The 17,585-nt window shown below is 41.4% G+C and overlaps 3 protein-coding genes across 5 annotated transcripts; 1 reads left to right on the top strand and 2 right to left on the bottom strand.

Annotated features, from left to right (window-relative positions):
• Positions 1-2,512: 2,512 nt before the first annotated feature.
• Positions 2,513-5,088, bottom strand: LOC1275731 (protein trapped in endoderm-1). Of its 2 annotated transcripts, XM_315017.5 has the most exons (5): positions 4,692-5,088; positions 3,982-4,586; positions 3,474-3,841; positions 2,897-3,393; positions 2,513-2,769 (listed from the first exon to the last, which is right to left on the bottom strand). In XM_315017.5, the coding sequence occupies exons 2-5, from the start codon at positions 4,103-4,105 to the stop codon at positions 2,592-2,594; spliced, it is 1,167 nt and encodes a 388-aa protein (XP_315017.5). In that variant the 5' UTR covers positions 4,106-4,586; positions 4,692-5,088; the 3' UTR covers positions 2,513-2,591. The 2 variants fall into 2 exon arrangements, with proteins under 2 accessions (XP_315017.5, XP_061503333.1); XM_061647349.1 differs by lacking the exon at positions 4,692-5,088 and having other exon boundaries at positions 3,998-4,088.
• Positions 5,089-9,540: 4,452 nt separating this feature from the next.
• On the bottom strand, positions 9,541-10,853 carry LOC1275730 (eukaryotic translation elongation factor 1 epsilon-1). Its single transcript, XM_061645532.1, has 4 exons — positions 10,655-10,853; positions 10,171-10,383; positions 10,007-10,102; positions 9,541-9,921 (listed from the first exon to the last, which is right to left on the bottom strand). The coding sequence occupies exons 1-4, from the start codon at positions 10,733-10,735 to the stop codon at positions 9,769-9,771; spliced, it is 543 nt and encodes a 180-aa protein (XP_061501516.1). The 5' UTR covers positions 10,736-10,853; the 3' UTR covers positions 9,541-9,768.
• A 1,704-nt stretch (positions 10,854-12,557) lies between these two features.
• Positions 12,558-17,512, top strand: LOC1275729 (LITAF domain-containing protein). Of its 2 annotated transcripts, none has more exons than XM_315015.5 (3): positions 12,558-13,168; positions 14,494-14,768; positions 16,173-17,512. In XM_315015.5, the coding sequence occupies exons 2-3, from the start codon at positions 14,494-14,496 to the stop codon at positions 16,276-16,278; spliced, it is 381 nt and encodes a 126-aa protein (XP_315015.1). In that variant the 5' UTR covers positions 12,558-13,168; the 3' UTR covers positions 16,279-17,512. The 2 variants fall into 2 exon arrangements, with proteins under 2 accessions (XP_315015.1, XP_061498670.1); XM_061642686.1 differs by lacking the exon at positions 12,558-13,168 and adding an exon at positions 13,421-14,418.
• Positions 17,513-17,585: the final 73 nt, after the last annotated feature.

The raw sequence follows: 17,585 nt of genomic DNA, 5'->3' as shown, positions 1-17,585 counted from the left end.
CATGGTTTATTAACCCTATTCCAGGCAACCGACAACACGGGTAGCCAAATCGATTTTGATTGCTTATTTTTCTGATATTAGGAATTCGATTAACTTGAAATTTGGAATATGTGTGTAAACCATAGCCATCTTTCTCTGGATTTTTTAGTTAATTTGTTTGAGTGTAACTAACCTGTTTTTTATAATTAATTTTTATAATACCCCTAATCCAGGCATCCGGGCTACACGGGTAGCCAGCGACTTTGGAGGCTTATAACTTTTGAATGCGTTATCTAATATCGATGCAGTATTCTGAAGAAAATTAAATAAACTAATGCAGTTTCCATAACTGTGCATACATTGGTTCAACTCGCTAACGTTTTTAAGCTATAGCTATTCTAAATTGGAAGGATTAAAAAAAATTAACCCATGAAAAATCATTTGTTCACCAATTCACAAAATTCAGCCATATCAAAACGGATCTAATAGCTTTGAGAACTGTTCATTATACGTCTAATGTTTTTTGGTTGCCATTGACAGGGTTAAGAAAAAAACTGGTTTTATTTTGTATCAAAAAACGTGCCAACTAAAAATAACATATTCAAAAATCAGAGTCTATTCGATAGATGCGTCGGCTTCTACAAGGTCGGACATCATCGATTCCTAACCAGATAGTCTCCTCGAAGCAAGGATTGACTGTCTAGCTACGTGGTACTTATAACTATTGCCAACTTTTGTAGGCCGGCCGCATGTACCGCATGTAAGGTCATTAGGACAAAAGTTGAAGAAGAGTAAGAAGAAAAAACTCAATAGTTGGCAGGCAAACGAAATTCAATGCAGTTCGGATTGTAATAAAAATTCACGTCAAGTTATAATAACTTGATTTCTACTTCTAATTTCTCAACTACTGCTAGCGCTAAACAAAGATCTCGAAATGTCAAAGCCTCATGGTATCAATTCCTGTGTCAGGGTAAAATCAGGATCAGTTCAAAGATCTGATGCCAGCGGCAGATTTAGGGTGTCGGGGGCCCTAAGCGGTAAAAGGAGTTATGGCCCCCTATTGGTGTCGAGCGAGGGGGGGGGGGGGGTGATTATTGCATTTGGCTTCAAATCAAACTCACTGTAATAGTTTACTGGCGGGGGGTGTTGGGGGTACTCGAGATAGATCGACTACTTGGCTCCTAAACTGTGTTTATTAATTCATTAGTTAATGTATTTATTCATTGATTAATTAATAATTTATTATTTTTTTTACCTATTCAACATATAATCCCTATCTTATTTCCCTAACATCTGCCTTAATCCGATGTGGCCAAAATTGGAAATTAATAAAATATTTTCTTTAAATGCGTTGGTCGTTAAATCAAAATCAAAGTGACCGTTGTACCCATATAAGGTACGCCTGTTCTCATAAACAAGCAAGTTACGAGAGCGAAGAGGTCTCAAAGGCACGTAGAAGTTGCTCTTCTCTAAAAAACAACGTTTATTTCGTTTTTGTTATATTTTACCAATAAATACACATTGGCTAACCTTAAAACGGTATTCGAGCGACTGTAGGCCAAGCAGAAGGCAACGCAAACGATAACTTAGCATAGTTGCATGTCCTCTGAATTGATCGCATTTTAAAGCAAGTCTTGTAAACTTCCGTTGTATTGCCTCTATTCTGTTAATCGTCGTAGTGAAGTTCTGGGACCATAGTACCGAGCAGTACAGTATGCACGAGCGCACAAGACAAGTAAACAACGACTTAAGACACAATACATCATAACATTCATGGAATTGTCGAAAGATAAAACCTAGCATCTTGTATGCCTTGCTAACAGTGTTGTCAATATGTAGACGAAAATTTAAACTAGAATCTATTATAACACCTGATTACAAACTTCCTGACGACGATCTAACACACTGCCTAGCAACGCATAATTATACTTGATCGTTTTTTCAAGTCTATGAATATAATTATATAATAATAAAAAAATATCAAGGGATAGCTATAGATCATTTTTAGACACCAAGTACCTAACATCAATTATGAGTCGCTTCATCCTTGGACCTATTGAGCACAGAAGTTTTCTGGGCACTGTTGTATATGCTGGAATTACCATCCACGGGGCCCCCAAAATTGACGGGGTCCCCCGCGGCCGCTCAGTCCGCGTACCGTTAAATCCGCCACTGTCTGATGCAGCTGATCTTCGACTAAGATAAGTTGTAGATCAATTCATGAACATGTCCAATAATACCAAGAAACTTGCTCCCTGGCCATGGATCATGGAGATGGATATAGATTGGTTAGTGTATGGGCACACCGGCATTGCATTGTGTAGTGCTGTTGTTCTTTGTCTTATTTGGCTTATTTTGCCTCTTTAAACTTTCTGAAATCTAAATTATTAATATCCAATAGATGTGTAGCATAGTAGGAAAATGCAAAGTCTTCTCTTTCTAAGATCCTGTTTCAAGGAAATCAGTCACCGAGCCAGCTGTTTGAATTCAGAAAGCAACGCAACTCAACAAACAACAACAAACAAAGACAACATTATAAAAATTAAAGTATCAGTTTTATTTAATCTACATATGGCATGGGATCTAGCTCTTTAGAAAAGAGTTGGCGTTCGTTATACGTCCGAATTATTTTGTGTTCCACTTCCGGTGTTCTCAGCAGTGCAGCTTCCCATCTTAGTGGATTTAGTTGCACATGGCGTCGTAGGTGATTGATGTCTACTAAATGTTATTCTTCGTTGGGATTTAGTACTCTTGCAATCTGCACAGCGTAAGACAGCCCAGTAAGCGTTTCTATAAAGCGAAAATTTACACACACATTAACTCAATATGAAAATTCATTCCTATGATTGTGATTAACTAACAAACTGATAAATAATAACTGACTTATTAGAATCCTTTACTTCTCTGTGATGCTTACCGGTAATGGCGACTCCCCAGCGCATAGATGAAGGGATTAAGTACGGCCGAGTGCCAAGTGAGAATCGATGCCAGCACATGCACATCACCCGCCTCTCCCACCGATTCGGCATCCTCCAGCAGCACATTGGCGATCGTAAGTGGCAGAAAGCAAAGCATGAAGCACCCGAATATAGCGGCCGTTGTTCGCGTCAGATGCCGCTCATCATCGTCGTTGCTCGGTGCGGCAATGCTGCCAGGCGTGGAAGCAACCGATGTTGCAGCTACTGGTTTGGCCGCATACCGCTGCATATGGCGACGCTGCCTGCGCACTGCACCGATGATGGCCGTGTAGCAGAGAACGATGGCACAGAATGGCAGAGCGAATCCCACGATGAAAATGAACTTCTTCGGGCTGGCAGAAAACTTCCCGGTCGAAGTGATCGAGGGTAACACCGTACAAGAGAACGTTCGACGATCGAACCCTAGCCGACCCCACAGTTCAAACAGTGGCAAAGCCTAGCAATCGAGAGCAGCAATTTAAAGAATACATTTGGAATACACGCACGCACACCGGGCTGCAGTTCAATCCAACTCACCATTAAACCGTACGGAATGGCCCAACAAATGGCCAGCTGAAGCGGCACCATACCGGCCGTTCGATAGACTGCCCCGTACCAGGCGGGATGTACTATCAGCACATACCGATTGACGGTCAGGGCCACCAGGCTTAACACGGAGGTGGCGACCGTCCCGTACAGTGCCACTGGAAACAGTCGGCACCATAAGCTGTCGCTGACAAAGGGCCATCTTCGGCGGCCGTATCGAAGTGCCATGAGCGGCATGACGGCGACACAGAACAGGAGATCCGCGGTGGCTAACGACATGACGAACGCGGTGGTCGGTTGACGGCGCCGTTGTCGCACGGCTCGGTTCCGACCGAGCGCTAGCAGCGTGGTCACATTTCCTGTTGATCACCGGCACGGTTCCCAGAATTTTGAACCGATTCGTTTGTGGAAGAAAACAAGAACCAACTATTAGGGAGAGGCGCCCGCTTTACACATATGGCGTTAAAGTGGTTAGGATATAAATAGACAACAAACAAACCGATTGTTCCAAGTACCGCGATAAAGGTAGCGCTCGATGCGGCCACGATCGATATTTCACTGGAGCAGAAAACCCCATCCTCTTCGGGGCTGCGGCCGAGATGGTCGGCCGAGTAGTTGCTCATGATTTGCCTGGTCAACGCTACACCGTAACTGGATTCGGTACTTCTGTCTTACGGGATCAGTAGAATATTTGTATTTTCTCTCCAGGCTCGTGTATCATAACGTTTGTACAGGCAGCTCATGTATTTGCTGCAGCATAATGATTCCTCTTTTTCACTCAAAAAACACACTCACGCACTAAGATGATGCCCAACAAAGCACAACAGCACAGCGCAAAACCTCACAAACGCAATGCGATCACTCCGGAAGCGTCGACGGCCTAGTTTTCGTGCGTGAACGTAATTGATTAAGCGCGGTTCAACATCGGTGTACTAACGGGCAATGGGCAAAGCGTGCACGCAATCATCGACACCGAAACCGTGTTTTGGCGTCCAAAAGCGAACCGAATTTTTGATAGTACAACACTACGGCTTTCCAGCCTGCTGCTGCTGCTCCAAGATCACGTCGACGTCACACACGATCACCACGATCATCCAGCGCAAACTGCACCAGGCCCGCGTACAGCATCCCCGGGAGAGTACAGACAGAGGGAGGAACGAAAGTGAGAGTGATAAATATGAACACAACAGAACGCCTCCGAAGACGCACAGGCAGGCACACCCGTTAGAGATGTGGTTCGCTGAAGACTCAAACCGTAGACCAATAACAGCGTACGATCGCAACCCGGCGTGCACCACTGACGGACTGAGCAGCGCGACGAGACGCGCGAGGAGAGTGTGCGATGCGCGCGCGATTAAGCGGACATCCCTTCGGCAATATGTGCGCGTTCTGACTGGAAGATAAGTCCTCAAAGAGAGATGAGGTGGGGTGATCTAGTGTGTGGCAAAGAACACTACCACCGCTAACCGCTAGCGCGAAACCACCACCCAAACAAACGCCGTTGCAAACCGTTGGTGGAGAAATGTTCAGAACAGATGCGCTTACCCACAAGGAGCGTGAAGCGCGGCGCGCATGGAGTGGTATGGTGCGCATGGATTGGGGCGCACTGATGGAAGCCTTCAGCGGCGGGGGCAGCTGAGCAAATGAACTGAAACGCGTGCGTCCGAACCATCAACCGGGATGGGGGAGGGTGAGGGTGGGGGGGGGGGGGCGTTTGATGATGTGAGGTGGTGGACAGGGGTTGAAAGGAACACTACCGGCAAAATGAACGCAAACACCCGGAATGCAGATGTGTGTTTTGTTGTTCCTCGCTGCCTGCCTTCCTGCTTTCCATTCGAGAGCCCAAGTGGAACTATAGCCAGCCCTGGGCTGGGCTCAAAATTCTGCGCTGTCGCTTCAACAAACGCCAGAACCGCGTTGTTCAAGAAGCTCTTGCGTCGCGTTGCACGGAGTAGGGTGGTGTGCCATGAATCGAAGTGATTCACCATTTGGTTTGTTTCACGATACACGCGATGATGCTCTTGAGAATTGGGCGAAAACGAAGGCGAGAGAACGCGGCTCCAACGCATACACATTGCCAGTAGTAGCTGTTGTTATGCTTCGATGCAATAAAACACACAGCAGACGGCGCATCGGCGCGCAGTATCTGGTGGGACAGCATGCGCGAGATGCTCTTGATTTCATTCACAAAGAGCATGCATGTGGGGCTTTGTATTTCGGGCAGACAACATTATTTGTTGCGGGAGGAGCTTGCTTGCTTGGGGGTTGCTTTAAAGCAGCGGCACACATTTGTTGTAATTTCCTAATCCAACCACATTATTTGTTTACTGCTTCAATAACAAAGGTAAAAGGAATTGATGCTCGTTCGGCCTTGTACAAGCCGGCGGCGTATGTCCAAGAGACAACTAGAGCGCAACGCTTTAGTGACAATAAGCTAATGTTATTCGAAACTACATCGTTTAATTCTAATACCAGAATAGTCAACGGTTCTACGTACTGTCACGGCATGGTGTCCCTATGAGATTTGAACCCATTACGAGCTTGTCGATAAAGCCATGATTTAGACAGATGTTCCAGAGTTTAAAAATATTTTCCATTTTTTTCAGAACACTCCCTAGAGTTATTTGCTGCTTTGATCTATTATAGTTTCAAATACTTCTGCTCGCGAAACGATCGGCTCAATATCGAGTTGCATCAGCGAGGGTTTGCATTGAAAATTGTTGATGCGGACTGTAAAAGTTTAACTGCGGCTATCGGACGGACACTCTATGGCAAGAATGGACACAAGGGCCTTCTGGAAAGTGATTAAGGTGTTGAGGAAGCGGCTTAAGCCCTTTTTTCTCTCTTGGTCAGTCCTGTTGACAACCAAACCGTGGTTACACCTGATGACAAAGCGAATACACTTGCAGTGCAGTTCTGCACTCATCGACAGGCGGAGTAAGTGAGGTAGTGTCTTTAATTTAAATGCTCCATTTTCTTCCTTCTTATTTAACAATATGTGAGCCTCACTTCGGCTTCCGTCGTGGAAGAAGGCAGGATGTGGATTTTATTGTGTAGTGTACCTCCCTAAAAAGCGTGTGTCACAAGTGTGAGGTGTATTGATGAGTGTGTTCTTGCATGCATTCTTGATCTACTTGCTCTTGTAGGCGAGAATTTCGATACTAAGAATTGATCAATGCATCACTGTTGCTACTTGGAGGTGTTCCATATGGTTATGATACATATAATTTCTATATACCTGCTCTTTTCTTTACCTGGAACAAATGATTTCACACAAATTGTATGAAAAAGAGCCTCCCGCATAACGAGTGAATCATTGGAACGGATTAAACTCGTTATGAGGGGTTCCACTGTATACCTAGCCCCTACGAGGCAGAGATACCTACTAGCTTATCCTTAGTCGATGAGGCACAGTACACGGTACTCCCAGGCGGTAGAGTATCGACTGGACGGATCATAGTAGCGCTGAGGCAGTAAAGAACGTGAAGGCTCCTTGTTTCCATGGGGTTCTCAACATCCTACTAAGGCACTTCGCAGAGAGGGCCATCTGCTTCATTAGCAATATCTTTCACAGGTGTCTTGAGCTGAGCTGAAGCATGCCAGTGGGCAAGGGTAGTACCCATTCTCAAACCAAGGAAAGACCCCATGAATCCCATAAGCTACCGTCCGATCAGTCTGCTTTCCTTCCTAGGGCAACTGTTGAAGAGAGTGATACTTGGGTCTCTTCAGGAAACTGTGGAGACACTTGATCATATTCCTGAAGAGTAGTTTGGCTCCCGTTCTGATCACTCTACTACTCACCAGTTATTAAGGTTTAAGCTTTTCGAAAACAACAAGAGAGAGGCCAGATTCACGGTGGTCGCAATGTTAGATGTCGAAAAGGCATTTGACAATGCCTGGCACGGTGGACTTCTCCAAAAACTTGTCAGAGTAGCACTGGGTACGAAGCTCTAAGACTTGCACTTGCTTTCGGCTGGTGTACCACAGGGTAGTTTGCTGGGTCCACTGTTGTATTTCGCAGAAGATACTGCTATTGCGGTGAAGGGTAAATCACTGGCAGAGGTGAGCCGTCGCGCCTTTGTACAGTATGCTACAAGCTAGAAAACCCGTGTCAACGTGGCCAAGACTCAGGTCATGATTGTCTCACATACGGATACGGATACGCATACGGACTTTGTTTCCAACTAAGTGCAGCAGGGTTCAGATTAATAGTCTTCTGGTCCATTGGACTAGCAAATTGAAATATTTGGGCCTATCCAACGTAAGGTAAGATGCTTCACCACGGACAGGTTGAGAGCATCCTACGCCAGAGTCAAACGCCCTTAATGAGCTTATATGAACGTATTTAAGCAAATCATCCAACCAGTCGCCAAAAGATACGGGTGGTGCAGGTTGGATATAATGTTACAGGTGGAATATAATGTTAAAAATGATAGCGAATTGCGATCGATTCACTATGAATTCATATCTTTATGCTATCTGCGGAGTAATTCAACTTTATGATCTCATACAGCAGCTATCGAGCAAGTTAATAGAAAAATGTAGGGTTTCTACAGACAAGGCAGTACGTGAAATCGCCTTTTATATAAATTTAGGTTTACGGTAAATTTGGTTAAAAATTAGATTGAGATAGGATACGGTAGATACCATTCTTTTACAAATAGAAAATTCTGCTACAGTGTATTGAAAATACAGCAAGAAAATGAGGCCGCAACGTAGGAAGTATAAGTATAAATAACTTGTAAAACATACGTGCTGCATCTTGTAACACATAGAAGAAAAAAACTTGTAACGGAAAGCAAAGTACAAATTACAGTACGTGTAAGTGTGAGCAAGTAAAACGATAAACGATTTGCACTTCATTTTTCAGGGATTCTCATAATTTTGGATTTCTCACACTGTCTTGACTCTTTCTCATACGAAATGAACTATTTACATTGGATTTGTTCAAAACGGGAGCTATAGAGTCCAATTCTTATCACATAAAGTTAATTTCCCGAAGAGTCAAAAAAGTGTCCCGAAATTATGCCAAATAAGCCTAATGTATCCAGAAGAAGACGGAATTCGAGTAGCTTAGCTTTGCGCTTAGATTGTCTTTTCACTCAATTGGAGCCTTGTACTTGGAGTATCTTCCTTTAGGTGTTTGATTTGTTTTGTGTTTCGATTTCCATGTTTCTTGTGTTATGAATCCGAGCAAAAGATGAATTTCTAACAGTAAATCTATCTATTCAATTTTTATAGTTTTTGTACTAATTTACTTTTAATTACATTTCCGTAGTAACTACCAAGTATTTGAAAGTAATAATAAAACAATAATAATATACAGTTGGATTCGTTATTCGTGCCGTGGAATCAGTTAATGGATCGAAACAGCCCCACTGTATCAGTCCCATAACCATAAAGGTTCACAATTCGTTGTGGACCCGGTACACGTAGTGGTACAAGTTCAGGGCCGGAATAAAATCGAGAGCTGTTTCCGGACCGATGTGGGTTTAGTTTCAATTTAAGGTCCGGTACGGGCACAAGATTGGCTTCAGGATCGATACAGGCTTGTGATTGGTTCCAGGACAGGTATGATTTCGTCACCAATTTAGCGATGAGTAAAGTTAAAAAAATCCGGAATCAACTCCGTTCCGACTCCGGCAGGCAGGTCCACCATTATCAATAATCGTCCCGAGTCGCCCAGAGTCGTCCGAAGTCGTCCGGAGTCAGCTGAAATCTGCGTCCACAGAAGTCAGTCAGTGTTGGGACCAGAACAAAGATGCTATCGCAGCGACTCCAGTTTGATTCTGATTTCGGCCTACTCCGGACAACTTCGACACCCGTCGGAAATGACTCCTGACTAGTACTAGTAGTCCCTAGGAATTCATGGTGCATTGTAACAGGCTCAAATCAACTAGTAATAGTAAATAACAATAAATGTAGAATCAGAGTGTGAAAGTATTCAAAACTTACTGCGAATTATTAACATTCGATACCGAACCACTGCACTGAAAATATACTATTAAAATTATTTAAAAAAAATCACTAGGGGAATTTTAAAGTTACACAGCAAAAGTAGGGTACACATAATTTATTACAAATCAGTTTGAGACACTTGCTTCCAGCTTTAGAAGTTACAGAAGTTTAAATAAAAAGAAAATAATTATAACTTTTATTACCGTGTTTCGTCCACGGCCAGGTAATTTAATTTGGCCAATGAATTAGCCCACGCAAAAAACAGCTATAATAATTTCATTAAATTTGAACAAAACTCTTGAAGCGGATAGAACCATAAAACCAAGGTTTAGGTATGAGTACCAGTAGCCCATTCCAGCAGCTGCAGGGTTGAAAAGTTGAGCAGATTTTTTCCTTGACGAACCTCTCCCAACTGCTGAAGGTGATGGAACCACCGGGAAACGTTAAGGAAGTTTTCCTTTTCGAGTGGTTGAAGATTTGCCTGCAATGTGGTGGACCGGAATTGGTGAGAAAAATGCTGAGGAAACTAAAAGTCCGACGACCAATCGATATGCTGAATGGCTTACCATAGTCTCGTGGATGGTATGAAACACTACTACATCCGCTACGCTGAGGGTATCATTTACCAAATAGGATCTGCTTTGCAAGTAGAAATTAAGTTCCTGAAAAAGGGATTTACGGAAGTTTTAGAACAGTCTTCCCTCCACCGCGGTGCCATAATGAAACTTACGTCCAGCAGGCTCTTGGCGGTGTGTTTGTCCTTGTTTGATGGAGCCACAAACAGTACGGCGTAATCCAGCCACTGCAATATCTGGCATTCTGTTTCGAAATCAGAATGAGCCTGCCGAACCGACGACTTTTTCGACTCTCGGATTAAAGACTGGATGATTGAGGAAAACCCGGAAATGCTTGGTTCTTGGGCGGATTTCGTTCTCGTCAGGATCTGAAAGAATAGCAAAAGCGTTAAGTCCAATGATCAACAAACTACGGCAAGGTACGGCGGTTTTTTTGCTTCCTAAATGACGGCTCTTTTGTCTTCATAAATTTTATATAGAACTTTTCAAATTTTTTACGCTTGCTTTATCCATTTGACTCTTCACGTGGAACACTACGAGCATTGTTCTAGACTTTGGCTCTTTCGGCCGCAAACTATTACCGACCACCACATTAGGTCAATGTGTATGCGGCCTCAAAGATAAACGATAACACCATACCTTTTCAGCATTGTATCCCACTTTTCCAAGCGGAACCTCCAGGAAGGTTGCGATACGCTTCGTATTATCAACACTGCACATGTTTAGAATTTTGCACAGATCCGCACCGATCCAAGAGAAAATGTTCTGTTTTCTTTTTTTCCGCAACGTTTCGACCCGTTTGTCATCAGCCGGTACTGTCAAACAGCATTCAAGGGTTGATTCGTATGCTGATTGACAGCAACCTGCAACGAATAATATTCGTGCGAACATGATTAAAAACGTTCGATATTGATTATGAATTGCAAACAACCTCAAGCTATTTTAATACATATCCGAAAAATCATAAATTGCAGAGCAAAATTAATAAGAAAACCCGCAAATATTGCTCATCATATTTCAATGTACTGTGGTAATGATTTGGTCATACAGGCGGTCCCCGAGATACACGGTACCTCTTATACGCGGATTCGGAGATACGCGGTTTTCTAAATTTGACAATTCTTTGAGCAAATTGTACTGATTTGACACATCAATTGCAAATTGCCAAATAATTTTCGTTTTGATCGAATGTTAAAAACTATTTAAAAAGGTTTAAAACAGTTATATTCAGTCAGAATAGGGTAACTGTACCAGTTTTCGGCAGTGTACCTATTTTCGGCAGGGTAGCTAAAAACGTGAAATTCTGCACAAATGCGGTAAAATTTCTCACAAAATACAATTTTGCAGTGAAAGTGTACTTATTTGATATTCACATACGAAGTTTCACACCATTTCATTACGTATTTTCCAAAATATCAAATAAATTGTGATTTTTTTCGGCAGCTTTGCTGTCAGCCAATCGTTCGGCAGGTGTTGTGATTAAGAGAATCAGAACAGTAAAACAATGAAAAAGTGGTGTATATTAAAGATTTTATGCTTACTTAATTTATTCTAACTTGTTCGGAATTTTAAAATCACGATAAACAGGTTATTTTTCATTTTAAATGCTGCCGAAAATAGGTACACAGTAAATGTTCATTTTTGACAGCTCAATGTTGTGGGCTCCTGCCGAAACTCGGAACAATAACACACTTTGAATTTGGATGAATATTCCTTTTAAAAATGATCAAAACACTACAATGCGTATGTCGACACATAATATGACCTTTCTTGTACCAAATATCACCAATTTTACTACAAAAAATGCACAAACTTAAGAGAAAAATAAATATTTGTAAGCCAGTTCGCACCGTACGCTATAACCATCAAACTGTCAATGGCTGCTCTGTTTAAACGTCGCATCAAAATGGCTGTCAAAACGGGCCAAAATAAGCAACATAAAATTAATAATTAACGTGATTTTTAACACCAATCTTAGAAAAGTAAGATTGTTAAATTGCTTTAAACATTTTTTTGTACATATTCACGTTGATACAAACATTTTCTGACCCGTATTCGCGCTGCCGAAAATAGGAACACAGTCTGCCGAAAATAGGAACAAACTGCCGAAAATAGGAGCAAAATCAATGTTTGCATTTTCACGAATATTTATGAAAAAGGACTTTGAACCGGCAAATAAAAAATATTGTAACATACTATGATAGTTTATCAACCAGAATAACAACACTTTCAAGAAAAATAATGAAAAATATTGATGTGTGAGCAATTTTTGTGAAACTGCTGCACTAGCCTGCCGAAAACTGGTACAGTTACCCTAATATCAAATAATTCATAAAGTGACTAAAACCACCCCTTACTTGCAAAATTACACGAAAATTAGTGATATTTTAGCTGGAAATCACGAGATTCGACTTACGCGGAAATTCGAGATACGCGGTATTTTCCGGCCGTTTTCGGTCCCCATTAACCGTGTATCTCGGGGACCGCCTGTATACTGTGGGTGTTATAAATGTCTTTTCGTTTCATATGATATTGACGATTGTATAATTCGTATAGAATAAAACATGCATTTTTTTTCGACTAAAAATTATTATAAAAGCTAAATACAACTTTTGGAACAAAAGTAATTACCCAAAACGTCACACAAATGACCAATAGCAATGTACGTTGTAGACAATTTGTTTCACAAGGAAACCCCGCCTCCGTCCTCTACCCTACACCTCATAACAACGCAGTTCCAAGCCCGAATAAACGAAAAGAGAAACAAATAAAAAGAAAATCGCAAAACATAGCACTAAAAATACATGCTACGATTGAGTCATATAGACACACCACCAGTGAAGGAAGCATCGAAAAGAGTGCGTACGACGTCTGTGCGTTGCCTCGGCTGCTGTGTGTTTTTATTAGCGCAAGTTCCTTAAAAGGGGTAAATTTTGCGGATCTGACGTCGATTGGAGAGGCACAGTTTTCGTTGAGCAAGTATAACACATTCCACCGGAAGGTGAAACGGCCAACGCCAAAGGCAACGAATTTGCACAACCTCCGACAATAAGCGTCATCGAGTGCGAAACACACCAGTCTGAGGATCGCCCAAGCTGCCACCGAACGCAGAGAGTAACGCAGCTGCACTTGTGAGGATTTAATCACACAAAGGTATGGTAGCATCATTTGCACCCGTGATGGATGAAATTTGTAGGGTCAGAATGTTCAAAATCTTTCCTGAGTATTTGATAAGCCCGAGAGGTGTAAGATGTGTCGATCTGGGCCCCTCATCAAGCGCTGGAAAGACACGGACCATAGCGTTCTGCATTGCAGAATGTGGGATCGCAACGGTACGAATTACGTCAACCAGTCAAAGTAAACCATGGGGACTCTGTATGGGAATCGAGCATCTATCAGTGGTGTTCAATTTGGTTGTTGGCGTTGTGGTTGGCCGTGCTTGTTGCTCCGTAGCGGCAGCACTGTGTGGGCCATGTCAAGCTCACCTGTGCTTATTGAATAAAACAACAAGCAACCGTGGAGCAGGAAATGTGTATGTGTGTGTGTGCAAAGGCAAAACGCTAATTATTGAACTCCCGCTTTGGGCAGGAGAGGGGGACAACGGCATGGCAGTACGTACGGCGGATACACAAAGGCGGGCGTTCCGGGCCGTTCTGTAAAGTTCTATTGGTTTACGAGCGAGACCTTCAGATGCGTGACGCTTGAAGGGCAGCCGAGCAAAGGGACAGGATGGGACGGCAATGGCCTTGGACGTTTGTGTGTGTGTGCGAGTGGGAGTTGTGTCGAAATTTCGTTGCTTCTTCTCACCAGGCAACAGTGAAATTTCGCTTGCAACGGAAGATTGTTAGAAGGCGATGATCGTTTGAAATTCGCTGTGGCTTATTTCATCATTTCCTTATCTTTAAACTAATTGCCAATACATGTTATCAGTAATGGAAGCCAGCTTAAGAAAGTGGTTTAGAAGGCTCCAGAAGATTTTTCTTACTGGTTTAAGAATTATTTACTTTTTGTTTTGATAAGTATTTACGTTGTACTAAACTGAATGCTAATTTAATTATAAAAAAATACAAAGTAGAACAAGTCTGATTTGTTCTAGATAAAGAAAGTACGTTCCATTGTTCCTTGCACGAGTTTTGGAGTCACACGTCTCGAAAGTTTGTTTTCTTTTTTTACACGAGAGAAGAAAGAACACGTTGACTTTGTAGGTACAAACGCAATCTCGAACCACATGCTCTTGAGGTTTGCTTGGTTGTCCGAACGACAAATTAAGGGCATATTACAAGCGACACTTCACAACCCCTCAAATTTTCCAATTTACAGCTTCCTTTCATAATACATTCTGACCACTACTTAAGAAATTAATCGCTGATCGGCGTCACATAGCTACCGTGGCCTCAATTATGGTACAAATATATCTAGCGTTATGTTGAATGTTCTTGGGCTAATGCTTCATTTTTGTTAATTTTGGCAACTTGTAGATGACTAAAGATGGACCACCACCGTACGGGTTTGTGCCGCCACAATCGGCACCACCGAGCTATGCGCAAGCCGTAGGAGGTGTTCCTCCGTCGAGCCCGTTCACACCGCAGCAACCGGTACTGACCGGAGCACAGATCGTTACCACGGTCGTGCCGATCGGGCCCCAGTCGACACACATGATATGCCCCAGTTGCCATGCAGAAGTGAATACTAAGACGACAACATCGCCAGGAATGATTGCCTATGTGTCCGGGTTTCTGATCGCATTGTTCGGGTGAGTATGGGAATGGGGGAGACGCACTATTTTTTTGTCCGTAGCGATTTTAGACGGCTAGGAGTAAATTGGAGGAAGAAAAAAGGTCATATAAATGATCCATAACATCATTTGCTCACTCTAAGCTGTCTTGGTACTGTGAGCTCGCGATTGAGGGGCTTAAACTTAAAGAGTAATGGGCTCTAAATTACGATCAAGAACTATAGGCTATAGAACAACTATCCTGCGTTTTATTCATTTTTTGTCATTTGGAGTGTCATTTGTATGGTATTATTAATTACATCTAGTAAATCACTTAAATATTATCCAACTTTTTAAGTAGCAGTAGCATATTATCCAACTTCTTAAGTAGCAGTTTAAAGGATGAAAATCATATAATATAAATATAAAGGTTAATATAAACGATGAAAGTCATTTAATTACAAACAAAGTGTGACATTATTCCCGTGATGCCAGTTGCAGCTATGATAGCAAGCGTTAAATTTTAGAGTTATCGCATATATCGCATTAGCTAGCTTAGTTCTCAGTGGTGGTTGGTAAACTTTGCGATAGTAATAAGCCAAAATCCGTAAAAATTCTCGTTACCTGCCACATACAAGCCAAACCGATTAACCAAACTCAATTGGTAGAACCAAAAAAGAGCCGCACACTCATTTCGCTAGCCGACCACTGTTCTACAAGATATTTTTTTGTTAATTTAAGCTGGTATTTCAGGTGCGTCGATCTCACCTATGAGCAACTTAGGCATAAATCAAGGCTGTATGCCTCGTCTCAAGTTTTTCTATGCTAAACATTTCGCCCCTGTTCAAAACGCAGGACAAAAGTATCATTTTTCACTTGCACCTACTCTAGCTTGTTTGAGCTGGAGGAAGGACACCAGACCACTGCACAAACACTAAATGATTCAACGAACAAGAGATTTGTTTAACACATATAATATTTCTGAAATGTATATATATATAGCTATTTTATTTAAAGGAATTTTATTTGGAAATGCCAAAAAATATAAATACTACAATATACCAACATACACAGTTTGATGTAGTGGAACAAATTGTTCCTTTTACAATAATTTGACACTATTAAACACCCTTAGATAAGAGCAATGCTGATGATTAATAGCATTACGATACTACTAAGATGTTTATTAAACAACCAGCTATGATAATTCCATAAAAAAAAGTCGAAAAGAATCATCAAAGTAAATAACGTAACGAGCCATTTCTTTAGAATCAATAGAAAATTCAATTTCAGTAACAGTGCCTATCAAAGTTTTCAAGCAAACTTGCAATTTTTGTCTATCAGTCTATCTTCGCTCAAGTTCTGTTAAATTTAAGTGTTTTCTTTAAAAATCTTATAAATATTCATTTAATAATTCGTATAATTCATTTCATGTAATTTTAGATGCTGGTTAGGATGCTGCCTAATACCTTGCTGCATTGACGAATGTATGGATGTACATCATACGTGCCCACACTGTAAAGCATATTTGGGACGGCACAGGCGATAAACCTGCGCGACAGCTATAACAGAACTTACCCCGTCTGTGTGGGTCTGTAACAGATGGTCTGATAATTGTTTGGCCTATGATAGTAAAACACATTTTTTGGCTAACTTTTGTTTTCTCAATTCAAAATATATCGATTCAAGATATACCAATTAAAGTGATTTTGTGACCCAACAACTCTTTGTTTTTGGTCCAATGTGAGCTGGCATAGAGCTTCTCATATCCAAATATTTGTGAACGATATAAGCAAAATATTATTTTGATATCTTTCTGGATCAACTTCACTTAACGGTTGTTTTTCATTAATTTGTGGATTTTTTATGTTTTCGTCGGTATCTTCTAGTAGTACTATCTATGTGATAGGCCGAACAATAATCAGCCCACCTGTTAGTTCAATCCATCGATAAATGTCGAAGGACATTGCACTGCCCAGACGGAAGTAAACAATGAACGAACGAAGAGAAATTGTATCGTATGTGTGTGCTTAACAATTCCAAATCCAATATGCTTCAAAGGAGACTATCGACTACTTGTGTTCTTGAAACTTGAGCTACTCTATCATCACTACCCAGTACTACGTGCATGACGAATTAGCACCGATCTTCAGTGTTAGGGCAAATGTAGGGCTAATTGGGGCGTAAAATTGATTTTAGCAGCGGGCGGTGAAAATACATAAACGCGATAAAGTCCAAAAATCAAAATTTTATCGATGCACTTCGAATTCTCACATTAATAATATGTGTGTGTGTGTAACGAAAAGCTTAGAATGTGGTTAACATTAGCATTGTATGCATACTAAATTCTTCGTTATTATTCATAATTATTACTACCGTTATCATTAATTATTATGCACGACTTAACTTTACTGTAGTTCTCCACTTTTTGTTAATGCTTCCGTTAGATTCAAACGACAAAAAAGCGTTACAAATCGTGTAAGTGGTTTGGTAAATGGTTATATTGTTTACAGTTATCTTTCTGCTTTGTACCGGGGAGTAATTGATCGTGTTGCGTGCATCTATTTTCTATATTAACACACAATGTTCGGAAACAAGAGTTGGTTTATGCTCTCGCCAAGGGTATGTGCCATGAGCGTTGGCCATCGTTTTGATTGCGAGGATGATATTTTACGAAGGATTGCTTTAATGTTGATCTGAGTTGAACCCTCCCGTATACATTTTATAAAACGCTAGGTCAAATTCATCTAATAAATAAACCGAAATGATATTCATGTAATAAATATAGTCAGCGTAAAGTTCTTATTGGAGCATTCAGTATAATCAAGTTCAAGACAAAAATTATCATATCACAAT

The sequence above is a fragment of the Anopheles gambiae genome, chromosome 2 (assembly GCF_943734735.2).
Source record: "Anopheles gambiae chromosome 2, idAnoGambNW_F1_1, whole genome shotgun sequence".
Lineage (NCBI taxonomy): Eukaryota > Metazoa > Arthropoda > Insecta > Diptera > Culicidae > Anopheles > Anopheles gambiae.
The sequence above is the reverse complement of the archived record's forward strand: the minus strand, read 5'-3'. Positions and strand labels throughout refer to the sequence as shown.

Coding starts and splice junctions, on each gene's coding strand:
- LOC1275731 (XM_315017.5), bottom strand. CDS start 4,105: ATGAGCAACTACTCGGCCGACCATCTCGGCCGCAGCCCCGAAGAGGAT. Junction 3,842..3,981: donor CGCGGTACTTGGAACAATCG/GTTTGTTTGTTG, acceptor GGTGATCAACAG/GAAATGTGACCACGCTGCTA. Junction 2,770..2,896: donor CTGGGGAGTCGCCATTACCG/GTAAGCATCACA, acceptor TTCGCTTTATAG/AAACGCTTACTGGGCTGTCT.
- LOC1275730 (XM_061645532.1), bottom strand. CDS start 10,735: ATGTGCAGTGTTGATAATACGAAGCGTATCGCAACCTTCCTGGAGGTT. Junction 10,384..10,654: donor TGGGATACAATGCTGAAAAG/GTATGGTGTTAT, acceptor CTATTCTTTCAG/ATCCTGACGAGAACGAAATC. Junction 10,103..10,170: donor CCGCCAAGAGCCTGCTGGAC/GTAAGTTTCATT, acceptor TCCCTTTTTCAG/GAACTTAATTTCTACTTGCA.
- LOC1275729 (XM_061642686.1), top strand. Junction 14,769..16,172: donor TTTCTGATCGCATTGTTCGG/GTGAGTATGGGA, acceptor ATGTAATTTTAG/ATGCTGGTTAGGATGCTGCC.